This window comes from Lonchura striata, chromosome 12 (assembly GCF_050655825.1).
Source record: "Lonchura striata isolate lonStrDom1 chromosome 12, ASM5065582v1, whole genome shotgun sequence".
Classification (NCBI taxonomy): Eukaryota; Metazoa; Chordata; class Aves; order Passeriformes; family Estrildidae; genus Lonchura; species Lonchura striata.
In genome coordinates, this window is record NC_140714.1 from 10,976,335 (window position 1) to 10,989,761 (window position 13,427).

The window sequence follows — 13,427 nt, forward strand, 5'->3', positions numbered from 1 at the left end:
ACCTTAGAAGGCTCATACCTGCTCCTCACCGATCTGAGCATCAAAAGGATCAGGCCCAAAGCAATTATATTTAAACAAAGACAGGCTCTTTCCCTGAACACAGCTCTGGCAGGAGGCAGACAGCCCTGCCCAGCCCAATCCTCCTCCTAATCACAGCTACCTCTCTGCCTCTACCCCTGGGAAACGACAGGAAAACACAGCATCACCCTGTGAGGCAGCTGAAAGACAATCTTCCTGGAGAAGATATCCTTGGTGGCAGAGCCTGGCATGCCAAATCCCTTGCCCTCCAGCAGAATTGTCACTTTGGAGGTGTGGGGACCTGAGGGGGCCACAGGGTGCAAAGACACACCCAAGGCTTTGCAGGACTAGGTCTCCCCGCCTGCCCTGGGGTTTCACACACCATTACATATACAGCCAGAGCTTCCCAAATCCATGCACACACACTAAGGAAATATTTAATTAAGCTGCTTGCAAAGGGGGCTGGAAGTCATTTCCATGTTTCGCTCACATTTTCACTTCCAAATGAACAGCCCTTTTAGCTTTACCCACAAATATGCTAATTGAGATGCTCCTTATGCAAATATATGCAATTTTATTTCAGCTGCAGAGATTCAACTTAAAAGCAGAGCCCCAGCCTCCTATCTCTGGTTGCTTTGATAGAGGGAGGTGCAGAGGGTGGGGGAAATAGGGAACACAAACAAAGGCAAAGGACAGTCCTGCCCTCCTGCTAAGGGCTCAGGCAGGACCAATGGACAGATAAATCCAGGATATGGAGGGGCAGGACAGGGAACATACAGATTAATCCTCACAGGAGTAGCTCAGCCCCAGAGAGGTCACATAAGAGAGAAGCACAAGCAGCCACAAGCCACATGCTGGGGCACAAGCTCCCAAGAATCGCCCCCACCATCCTCCAAAGAAAAGATTTTTCCAGTCACCAGGTCCTTCAGGATCTGCAAAGGGACTCCCCAGTCCTTTTCACCACCACACAAGGCATCTCAAAGCATCTGGGTGAAGTTCCTGATGCAGCCCTGCCCTGGGCACCCCAGCCCCAACAGCTGCAGCTCCACTCGCAGTTCTTCAGGATCAAAGCCAAATCTTGGCTATTTCAAGACCCTCCTCACCTGAGGATCTCCTTTGCCATATTAGAGGTCCCAGCTGGTGTCCTGGTCTCCCCTTGCCAAAGGATCTCAGGTTATCCTCCAAGTACACACTGAGGTGCACGGTTTCCCTTTCCTACTTTGGCTCTCCCAGTTGCTCTAACTTAACTGAGCCATTCCTAAAGCCCCATCCTCAGCGATGGTTTCCACACTCTCCCTTCTGCCACAAGGACATCAAATGCCACTGTGAGAGCACTCACCACACACACCTCGCTCTGCAGCATTTCTGCTGCATTTAGAGCCAGCCCAGGTCAAAGTGGTGAGTAAGTCAGCACCTGGGTGCCACTAACATGGTGAAACACTGTCGACAGCCTGCCTCGGTCCTGCTGGCCTCAGCACGGCTGTTTGACCACCACAGCACCCTGCAAGGCTGCCCAGGAGCTGAGGCAGGGATCCCTGGCTGCTGGTCAGGCTGGGCAGCCCGGCTGGGGCTGTGTCCCAGTGTGTCCGTGTGCCATGTGGCTGCTCCTGGCACGGGAGCAGGCTGCTCGGCAGCGTGATGCCATCTGTGCCGTCTCTCTCCTTCCCACGGTCAGGCACTCTTCCCTCATCACTTCTTGCCTAAGAGGCTTTCATCACTCCTGGTAATTAGAGGGAGGCTCTCCTTCATGTGTTGAAGTGTTCCGCCTCCCCAGAGCGTGCCAGGAGAGCAAGAAGCCCAGTGAGGCAGGAAACTGATGGTGGGGGTGCAGCACTGATATGGACCCACAGCTTGTCCCCCATCTGCCTCCTCCCCAGCCCTGCCAGGGGCCGGTGGGATGAAGCCCAGGCAAGCAGGGAAACGGGGCCAGACCCACTGGCAGTGCCCTCCTTGCCACTGTTGACCTGGTGAGAGTGGTGTGGCACCAGCCTCAGAGCAGCACTTCAGGGTCACTCTGTGCCACGTGCCCCATCCCAAAACAAGTCCAGGCTCACTGCTGGCCTGAAACCTCCCCCAGCCAGGGCAGGCATCCTTGCAGGCAACAATGCAGCTCTGCTCAACTTTGAGTGCCCCAGGGTCAAAGCCAGAGCCTCCTCACAGCCCCAAAATCTCACCCCACAGCTGGGCCAAAAACTCCCCTCCACTTCATAAATTATTCCAAACTTGGTAATGCCATGCTAGGGAAGGGGTTGCAGAGAAGCAGAGGTGCAGATAGGGCAGAAGGACAGCAAAGACCAGGGTGGGTACAGAGCCAAAAGCATCACTGCAGGATCAGCCCAGACCCAGGAGCAGCTTCAGGAACTGACTCCTCCCTGAGTGTGCAGGCACCTTCAGTGACCATGGAGAGGTTCCAGCTGTCTCCACACATGACCCAAAGCAAAGCTGTAGCTGATGGGAAGTGTGGAGAGCCAGCAGTGCTGGATCCAGACTCCTCACTCGCTCTCCTTCCTGCATTGCCAGCCCCAGGTGTGCCACGATGCCACGTGCCCAAAGCTCTTCATCACACGGAACAGCAGGGGCAGAAAACAAAACCAGCATCCACAGGAGCAAGATAAGGCTGAGCAGCAAACAGGCGCGGGCCAGGAGGTGTGAGCGCTGCGGGCACACACACACAGACACCGAGGCTATTTCTATGGCACAGCACGTCCCTGAAGGAAGGAAGGACATGGAGTGAAGGGCAGGGAGGAGGAACAGGGGGAAGTTGAATGGCACCAGGAGCAGAGCAGGGGAGGTCCATTAAGAAGGGAAATTATAAACACAGTGTTGATGAAAACAGCATCTGTACAGGCACAGCACAGCCGCCTGCGAGCCCCCTGACTGTTCCTCAGATCTCCTCTTGGCAGGAAGATGCATCCTTAGTGAATACTCAGCTCCAGCACAGCCTGCATCTGGAGCAGCAGCTGTCAGGGCTGAGGGGCTGAACTGCAGTGCTTTGGGCTTTATATCCATCTCTCTACCCTAGGGAGAAGGGGAAATCCTGAAGAGCAGTGGAACCTGACACTCAATGTCCCCCCAGCCCCACAGGCAGCTTCCTCACTGGTGCCCAGGAAAGGTGTGGGGTGGGAGTCAGCTCTCGCCTCCTTCCATCCCTGCCAATCTCAATCCATTTCTGCCTTTCCTTTCACACCAACCCAATTCTTTTCCATCCCTGCCAGCTTTTGCCAAGGTCCTTACAGGGTGGTTCAGAGCATCCACCATCACACTGGAGGAAGCAGAATCATGCCCTGGGTTTTAAGATAATACTCTTGAAAGATACTCAGCTGCCTCCCTTTACTGAAGCATAAGACCAGGCTGTAGCAGTCCTCCTCATTCACAACATACATGATGTAAACCAGGTTATCCTGAGCTGTCTCTGGGGACATCCTACAGGATTTTCCACCTGCACCAGCTCAGGAACACACAGGGATCTGTTACCACCATGCCACTCAGCCACAAAGACTCAGATACACTCACTCAACTTCTTGCAGCCATCTGTCCATGCCTTTAAAGAGAAAGCATCTGTAAGCATCTGGAAACGAGCAACAGTGGGCCAACGGAGAAGCAGCCACGCCATGTGTGGGCAGAAAGAAAGGCTGCAGAGAGGAGCCCAGTGGCACAAGGGTGCCAATGGGTGCCTCAGCCACCAGAACAGCCCTGCCCTGCCTTACCAGCACAATCCTGCTGCTCCCAGCCCTTGGGACATGCATTAAAATCTCATTTACTTAATGAAGGCTTATAGGGAAAGCCTGACCTGTGGGACTGAGACACAGCAGAGTCACATCTTTCCAGCCTGGAGGAGTTAGAGCCATTTGGCATGTCTGCCCTTGCCCTAGTGTCAGAGAAATTCAGCACCCTGCAGCTGATGGGACATGGGTGTCACACCTGTCACTACACTGAGGCACAACAATGAGGCTGGTAGCATCATGACCACCTCCTCGTCATGATGACCACATCCAGGTTTCCAGGATGCTTGGATTCCCTCCTGGAATCAGACTTGCTGATATGATTCTCCCCCTTTCCCTGAGCTACACCTGGATTTTTGCTTCCACATTGCAGTGGCAGGACATGCTGGTGATGAGCTGAGCACGTTGGTGCTTGAAAAACCAGCAGCTCTGCAAAACCTGCCCACAGAATTGAAGGAAGCACCAAAGGCTCTCATCTTCTTCTTCCCCATCCCACTCTACTTGCCAGCTCCCTTCCCACAGCCACACACTCCAAAAAGCCAAACCACAACAGGATTTATGAAACAGAGTTTCCAGAAGAGAAATCCAGCAAGGCAACATGGAAACAGCGGGAAGAAATAAATACATCTCTCTATTCCCTGGAATTGCTCACTAGCTTTCTGTGAGGATTCCCTACTCCCCCACCCCGCCAGCAAGCTCTGCCAGAGGCAGGCAGGGAGCCTGGTGTTACATCTTTATCTTAAAAGGGGACTCATTTCCCCACAAATGCTTTGAAGAAGGCGTTTAACTCTGACAAAGACGACCTCAACATCTGCCTGTGCACGCGCTGGACTGGGGCTGACTCATTACACGATCAAAGGTGCCGAGCGGCCTTTAAATGCCTGCACTTGATCGGTGTCCCATCGGAAACCCCCACGGGAATCCACCCTGGCCCTGCTCGGGGGTTTGCATCTCATTCTCCACTGCAGGAACCACAGCCTGTCCCCAGGAGCTGCAGACAAGCCTGTGGGCTCATCTACTCCCTCATCCACGCACATCCCCCTCTGCAAGGGCCCCATTTCCCTGCATCAAACCCTTGGCTTCCAGTCCCCTGTTAAATCCATACCCCACAGCTCAGCCAGAAGCATCCCCTGCCCAATGCCCAGGCCTTTAGGAGCAGAATCCCCAAAAGGCACCACTGCCTGCAAACACATGCCAGGGCCCTCAGGAACCCTGAGTACATAAAGCTGGGACCTCCACAAGCTTCCCAGGTAACTCCTGGAAAGGAATGAAGCCCCAGAGAGGATGCAAATTCCAGACCAGGGCTCCCAGGGACCCTGCACAAAGTATCCCAGGACCCACTGATGCTGGTCTGTGATGAGAACAGTTCGATAACACAGGCACAAAGCCCTGCATTAACAGATGGGACAGCGTTGGGGCTCTACCTGGAAGGCACCCCCTCTGCTCAGAACATCACAGCCAAACATACAGGCAGCGCAACCCCCTCTGTACCCTCCTCTCCTGTAGAAGTGATCAGATGCATCTTCCCTTCTGTAACCCCTCCCTTGGCCAGGCAGGCTTCAGCAGCCCTTGAAAATGCATGGGAAGAAGACCTGCCAAGGTGGTGGGAAATAAGAGAGCCAGGATGCTCACGCAGCAGCAGGATCAGCCCCACAGCCTGCATTTTGCTGATGCCTTTCCAGATGTCTGCTGAAAATAAGAAGGGTCAGACTCTCCCCCACGCACATGGTGGAGCTGCATTGGTTTCCTTTGGAGCTACCCCAGCTGACATCAGCAAAGAGCTGCCTTACTAGCCTCCCATCTCCCCACAACCATCTGAAAAATCTCACTCAAACATTTTGTCTTCAGCTGAGAAATGATTCAACATGCAGAACTCTGCCTTCCAACCTAAGCAAAGCCGTCCAAATATAAAAAGAAAACATAACACACAGTGATCAGAGATCTCCACAGGAAAAACATTAGCCTCATGGAAAAGCACATTGTTCCTAATACAGAATTTATCAGGCTGACGTATAGATTTTCCTCCACAAAATATGAAACCTGGATCTGAAAGGCTATTAACTCCAGAGAGATCCATTAAAGACGCCTGTCTGCAAATGGTATTTAAAAGTATTGCATCATCCCAGGAGGAATTGTCATGCTCTTTGGCTACGATTCGACTGCAGGTCACATAGTTAAAACTACCTCCAAACCCTAAAACTCTTGATGTCAAAAAAATAATAATGTTCACCAGCTTAGAACATGGGCTTTTCTATCAGCTTCAGCTGGGGCCATAAATATTAATGCATCCATAATTAGCCTTTTTAAATAATGCATCCAAAATTAAACATCAACGCAGTAATAAATCAGTCAGGCTCTTTGTTGCAGGTTTGTTTCAGGGGGGTAGGGGTTTTTTCCCCTCCTGTGTCAGGCACATAAAATAAAATGCCAATTCCCTCATCACCTCTTCCCGCCGGACCACTGATTGGACCAAATCTGATGCCATTTGTACTTAAAAGTCATCTTTCTTTCATTTACAAAAATAAAAGTCATATCTGCTTTTTGATTTGCAAAATACTGACATGCAGCCAGCCCGAGCCAAAGCTGAGCTAATGTTATTGAAACCACAGGACGTGAAGGGAGACAAAGCTCATCTCAGAGTCAAGGTGAGGGAGAAAGTCAAGTTTGCAAAGTCTCTCCTCCCTCACTGGCACAGTGCTCCCAGGAGGAGCCCTGTTCCCTGTGCAAAGAGCAGGAGGGAAGGAATCCCTGTGATGCAGAAACTTTGCAGGGGCTCTCCTCTGACACATCCCTCCTGGAGCTCACTGCGGGTGGGTTCCCAGCCAGAACACCTGCACCTCACCTGCTCTTCCCTGATCAAAGTGGAAACTCTGAACAGGCTTTGGAGGAGTGAACTTCCCCCAAGCCAGGCTCAACACTTTGCAAGAAGACATCCAAAAGAGATCACTTGGCATTTGCTTCTCTATAATTACTGATCAGCCAGAGCACCACCATCCATGGGAGGTTTCTGGCAGAGAAATGAAATTTCTTGCATTTTTGAGCTCCAAATTCTTTGCCCAAACACACCCCAGCATCAGCTCTGCCGGTCCTACCACACAGTCATCCCCCACTGCTCGAGAACACTGTCTGCAGCTTCTCAGCAGGAGTTGTGGTTTGAGACTTTAAACACCTTGCTTAGACAGCACATCAATAATCCACACCTCCTCTATTTTATCAAATGCATATCTCAAGCTGTCTAAAAACCCTTACAGGAGTAGATTTCACAGCAGCCTGACAAAAAAGCAAATTCACAATTACTTCCAGTTAGGAAATTCTTGGGTAAACGCCCCAGGACATGTGGCATGTTCCATCCCATGTTGCTGTAACTTTCCAGCTCCCTCTCCACAGCAAGCCTGGAAAGCAGGTACCGTGGCAGGAAAGCACAGGCTTCTCCTTTTGCATTGCCAAGTCACTCCTATTAACTGTTTCCAGGAATAACAAGATGCTTGGCGTTTTTGGTCACATGGATTGATTTCTAAGGTCTGCAGTGCAGTAAACTCGCTTTTTCTTCCAAAGTTTTGCCAAACCCAAAGCCCTGTTTTTATGTGAGGTTCTAGCCTGACGCTACATGTTCCCACACACCCAAACCACCTGTGGGTTCTCTGGTCACTGTCCCAGTTTACACAGGCAAAAGGAGGTGGTTTCTCACTGTAAAAACCACTGTACTCAAATGCCCTTTCCTCTTGCAACATCAGCACCCACAAAGCTGAGAACTCTCTCCCAGTCTCACACCATCCCACCAGTCTTTTCCTGGAGCCCTCCCACAAAGTCCAGGCCACTTACGACTGATGGACGCTGCAGTTGTAGAAAACAAAATCCACAGAGGCAAATTTCTTCCCTGTCTCCTTGGATTTCAGGTAGAGCTTCACCACTCGCTTGTCCCCTGCAAGAGACCCAGGCAAAGAAAGGCATCAGAAAGGACACAGTGCTTGGCCCAACATTAAGTGCAAGGCTTGTGAGGGGCTGGAGGGAGCTGAGCATCACCACTCAGTCCAGTTAATTAACAAAATCCTCCAAGCGTGGCAATAAAAAGGGTTCATCCACACCCATTCAGACACCTCAGAGGCCAGCAGAGCCTAAGTACAGCTCTGAGCCCCTACAGCTAAACACAGCCTGCTGGCATGGAGACTGGGGCATAGTACTGAAGGGGTGTTTAATAGTTTTGGGGTCAGGAGAATGTCCTAGATCCCATGGCCACATCTGCCCAGGAATGGTTCACAGATGGAAATAGTGTCAGCAAATAAAATCACAAAATGGATTGGGTTGGAAGGGACCTTAAGGATTATCTAGTTCCAAGCCCACTGCCACAGGCTGCATCAAAGCAGCTGTGTCCATAGCTTGGAGGAGACAAAAACACCAGCCTCCTATATCCCGAGAACCCAAGTGGGGTTCAGATCCCAAGACTGGGATCACTGTCACGGGAGGACTGTCCTCCTCTACCTCTGCCTGTGGGGTAACACGTGGGACATTTGTCTCAGGCTTTCTTCCAGCCTGGGGCACAAGCTCACCGCGGCCCCTGGTGATGGGGATGACATCCTTGGCAGAAGGAGAGCTGCAGTAGATCTTCCCATCCTCAATGCGGCTCTCTGACTCGGTGAAGTCTTCAAAGGAGCAGTTGACTCCTGCCGAGAGGTCTGGGACATTCCAGGCCTGCAGGACCAGCTAGGGAGGAGAGGCAAGAGCATCAACACAGAGAAATAGGAAAATAGGCTCCTCTGTGTCTGCCGTGTGTAAGTCTAGCCAACAGAAAAGGCCAGGGGGTGCAAGTCTTCCTCTGCCACCCACACATGGTGAGGAGACCTGCTCTGGGCTTTTGCAAGGGAGCTCCATCCATGCACCTTCCTGCTCAAGCAAGGAGCACAGGTTTAAATGAGTTAAGAGCTGGAATGACTCACAGCCTCTGTCCTCTGCCCTTGGCACACCACAAGCCATTATGCCTCAGCTCTCTACAGAGACCAAGAACAGCATTAAGACTGAAGTATCTTGCACAGAAAGGCAGAAAGGCACCCACTCCAGCAGAGGTGAGGAGGGGAAGAATGCACCTCTTCCTTCACAAAGTCATCCCCAGGGTCAGCAGTTCTCACTTTACAAAACGCTTGCCTTATTTCTAATTTGAATTTTTCACAGCTTCCAGCCATTAGTTCTTGTTATGCTTTTCGTTGATAGATTAAAAAGCCCTTTAGTCCCTGATATTTGCTCCTTGTAAAGGCACTTATACTCTGTAATCAAGTCACCTCTTAATCTTCTTTTTGATAAGCTAAGCAGATTGAGCTCTGGAAGTCTCTCACTGCAAGGCATTTTCTCCAGCCTTCAACTCATTTACATGATGTTTACGGGAGCTTTTCAGCCCCTCCCTTTGACAGCTGCACTCCAGCCCAAGCAGAGCATCCTCGTGTCATCCACCCCAGACCTCTGTGCAGCATCCTGCCATCAGTATGGAGACAATTACCCCAGGAGTGAAAATACTGCCCAGCTCCTGGCTTCATCCAGGAGCATCAAGAGTCTGCAGCGAGGGCTCAGCCCCAGCACCACTTTCCAGGACAGTAGGTGAACTTCCATCCATGGTTAACTTTAGACTGGGCAATACCAAACCCCAATTTCTCTGATAAACAGCCCCACTCAAACCCAGCTGCTCTGAGGAATTTCACCCATACCACCCTCCAGTCCCAGCAGGTCCCATCTGCAGCCATACCACGTTCATCTCCACATTACCAAAGAACATCTACCCCCACAGAAGTGCTTTCCAAACTGTTTCCATCCAGTACAATTCCCCTCTGATGAAAACTTTTTGAGATCTGTCACGGAGCCAGTTCTTAATCCACTTAACATGTGCTTTATCAATATTGTATAATGCTAATTTTTAATCAGAACGTTGTGTTGTACCAAGTGAAAAGCCTTGTAGGAGCCTAAAGACATCACATCCCCACAGTCTCTCTTCTAATTCAAGTCATAAATTCACCAAAGAGCAAAATGGGGTTTGTCAGACACAAACCCACTTTGACTGGCATAAATTATATTCCCATCCTTAAATCATTATAAGGTGTATTCTGCACTTGTTCTTTTTCTTCTTCTAATTCTGAAGTAAAACTAAGCAGTCTCTGGCTATTTGGTCCTTTATGCATCTGAGAAAAAAAATGAGCACCTTTTCTGTTTCTGGGGCTTTTCTCAACATTCGGTTATTTATTACAAAGTCATGTTATAACATACATCCCCAGGCCACAGAACTCCTTGGCCAACTCCTTTAGGATTCCTGAGTGCCAGATATCTAGGCCTGGCAGTGTATTACTAGTATATGCTGTTTCTTATTCTCTTCATGGTGCTAATGGCCTGAAAAATACTTCAGGGAAGTGCCTCATCCTTTCTGCTTGCACAGAGAGAGAGCAGCAAGTTAAGCATCAAAGTCTCATCCCAAAATATCTACTGCAGGCTGGAGTCAGAGACAGGCTATTGAACTGGAGCTAGATCGCTGGCCTACGAATAGCATTTTTGATGGGTGTGCTGTCATTATGGAGAAATATTTATTGCTCAGTTATGTCATTTCTGAATAATCATCAACTGGTTTACTATCTCCATCAAGATGGAGCCAATGGCCTGCCCTCATCACTGCCTTGCACTTTGCTCTGCTTCGTCTCAGATCTCTCTTCCTCTTTTTCCCTATTCATCGTCCAGTCATCAGTTATTTTTAATTGCCTCCTCTGCAGCCTTTGCCTCCAGAGGGTCAGGAGGTGGCAGGAGGAGTGTGAGGGAGCAGAGGTGTCTTACCGGGACCTCGGACATGGTGACTGAGATGTTCTTGGGCTGCACGGTGAGCTGCACGCACTGCCGCAGCTCCGAGGCGAAGCGCTGCGGCTTGTCCGCCCGCTCGCACCGGTCCTTGCGGGAGCAGCTGCGGGGGAGGAAAGCACCATGGTGAGGAGGATCCCTTGGGGTTCTGCAGGGCTTTGGGCTGGCACCATGGCAAACAGACCCTCTGGCATGGAAATGATGCCCAGACAGGGACCTCGGATGACCGAGGCCAGTACCAGAGCTCTGCTGTCCCCTGAAACTTCAGGAGTATTTTGTATTCAGTTATTTGTATTTGTATTCTTATTGGCACAAGAATGCTAAACCCAGGAGACCATGGGCAGGATGAGCAAGCTCTGGCAGCAGCTTCACCATGCATGGAGGCTCCTAAGCACAGCCTGGGCATCACAGGAGGGGATGACTGACCCTTTGGACCATTCCATCTCAGCATTTTGGGACCAAAGTCCAGGAGAGAAGCCCCCAAGGAGACCAGCGGTGGGGATGGACACATTTTGGCAGCTGTAGGAGCTGCAGGGACAATGCTACTGTACTCACATGTTGTGGAGGACACACCAGCCGCAGTGGGGGTCCCGGGAGCCCAGGCACAGCTCACAGCTCTCGTACTGCTCGCAGCTCTCCACTGGCACACGCGTCACCTGCGGGGAGCAGGCACGAGTGAAGGGGGCCGGGCTGCTGTGCCCACACCCTGACACGGCAGAGACACACCCAGCACAGGCACACCCTGGCCTGTTAGTGGGAAGGCAGGAGAGGGAGCAGGCTGAGCCCCTCACCATCACCCACTCCTCTCCCAGGCCCAGGCAGCACATCTGCAGGGAACACTCCCACCCCAGAAAGACTTTTACTCCAAACAAGTTCCTTTCACTGTTGCACCTTTGCAGTATTTGAGAGTGAGCTGGGCCAGCTCACCTCCACATAGGCTCCCAGTGCCAGCCAGGCACCCATGGCTGCTGCAGCCCTGCTCTGAAAGGGTTACCAGTCCTTTATTAATTGCTCCTCCAGATTTGATTAAAATCCCCTCATTCTCCAAGCCCTTCGAGCTCTGTTACAACTGTTCATTTAATTACTTTCCACCAGCACTCTGATAACACCAAGCGTACCAGGGAAGAGAGTGGGCTTTCTTAAGGAGAGGGGAGGAGAAGAGGGAGGACAGGGAGGGGGTGCAGGGAGAGGGTTCCTGCTTGCCTGCCACAAGGAATCTGCAGCACCAAGCAGCTGCCCATGCCTGCCGTGCTTGTGCCTCAGTTTCCCCACTGCTCCCATGGGGCAGCACCCACTCATTAATTAAAATCTGCAAACTTCTCTACTGAAGGCTAAACCTGGGGTGTTCTCCCTCCAAACAAGACAGCAGAGCACAGGCTCAGCATGATGTCTACAGGGCTGGGATATGCTGGCCAACAGTCCCCCCAGGGTGGTGAGGACACCTGTAATGTTCCCATTTGTTTGACCCTGACATTGCTTTAGGCAGGTGGTAGCAGAGGGAAACTCCCTCGCAGACCCTGCACAGGCAAGTGTCAGGTCCCAGCAACTGTGGTGGTCCCTGGAGGAGATCCCCAGTCAGGACAATGCAACTGCCCCCTTGGCATCCACTTCTGCAACATCTGCCCCACAGAGGGGAAGCTCAGCTGAGCAAGCTCTGGGACAGAAACAGCCAGGGATGGAAACACAGCCCAGGACAGCTGCATGGAGGAGCCCAAATGCAGGTTCTGCCCCACCTGGAAAACTGCATGTTTCCTGCAGCAGAGCAGAAACCAGAAACAGCTACTGGGAGGAGGGGGAAAATAACTCTGCTGTCCCCTCAGGACTGTCTAGACAAACCTACATTCCTGCTCCCCTCGTCCTTTCCCCTCCCAAGCCCTCGGGCTGGTGGCCAGGAGACTGTGAGGCTCCCAGCTCTGCTTGCAGTCCCACTCACATGAACACACCCCTGGATGGGCAGAGAAGCAGAGGTGCTGGGAGACACAGGGACAGCAACCCCAGCACAGCCACCCTGTGTCACCAACCAGGCATGGTGCGCTGACACCAGATCCAGAGAGTGTCACCACCATGACAGGAACCCACTTCACTACCTCCAGTTCAGCCCATGGATGGATGAACTCACACCAGCAGCCCTCCCACAGGTCATGGGGACACTAAGACAACCAAAACTTCCTATCATGTGCCCAGGCCATGCTGCCAGGATGACAGCACTGGATCCAGATTGGGTCTGTACCTCCAGTTAGCTCAGCACAGGCAGAGACCAAGGGGTGCACACCAGCAGTCTGGGGGTGCACCAGCCCTATGCTCCCCCTGCCCTGTCATGCAAAAGCAACTGCTCCAGAGGACAAAAAGTTGTTTAGAGCAAGGAGCTCCCACTGACCTGCGAAACCCTTGCTCAGGAGGGGACGGCCAAAACAGGGAGGAGGTTTATGGCCAGCCACTCACAGCAAGGAAGGGTCAGGAAGCCCTTGGTCCCCAGGGACCACGGGAATTTCAAGCAGCTGCTGCTAACAATTAAAGCCTCAGGACAGTGTTTCTGCAGGGAGAAGCAGGGAGGAGCTGCCCCAGGGTCCCTAGGCAGCTCCAATCCCAGGAAGCAAAGGGCAGCTCCCCACAGACAGCTGCCAAAAAGGCTTCCCAGCACACAGGACTGTCTGTAAACTAGGGCTGCAGTGTGGGCTGCCAAGTCAGGAGAGCAGAGGACTGCTGACCCCTCCCCTTACCTGTTTCTCAGTCATGGCATAGATGTGCTGACGGTCAGGGCTCAGCACCAGGTCTCTCAGGATGGAGCTGCCTTCGTGGGCCACAACATTTTCATACTGCAGAGCTTGGTGCTTCCTCTCAGCTGGCAAGTCCACGAGGATCTGT

General features: G+C 51.9%; 1 protein-coding gene across 2 annotated transcripts in view; it reads right to left on the reverse strand.

Annotated features, from left to right (window-relative positions):
• PLXNA1 (plexin A1) overlaps positions 1–13,427 on the reverse strand; it is a 114,124-nt gene that overhangs the window by 51,274 nt on the left and 49,423 nt on the right. For both annotated transcript variants that reach the window (XM_085590498.1, XM_021532004.4), the window contains exons 4-8: positions 13,283–13,423; positions 11,118–11,218; positions 10,542–10,665; positions 8,288–8,441; positions 7,563–7,662 (exon numbers count right to left, since the gene is read on the reverse strand). In XM_085590498.1, the coding sequence (XP_085446624.1) occupies positions 7,563–7,662; positions 8,288–8,441; positions 10,542–10,665; positions 11,118–11,218; positions 13,283–13,423 (620 nt within the window). The remainder of the gene's footprint in view (positions 1–7,562; positions 7,663–8,287; positions 8,442–10,541; positions 10,666–11,117; positions 11,219–13,282; positions 13,424–13,427) is intronic.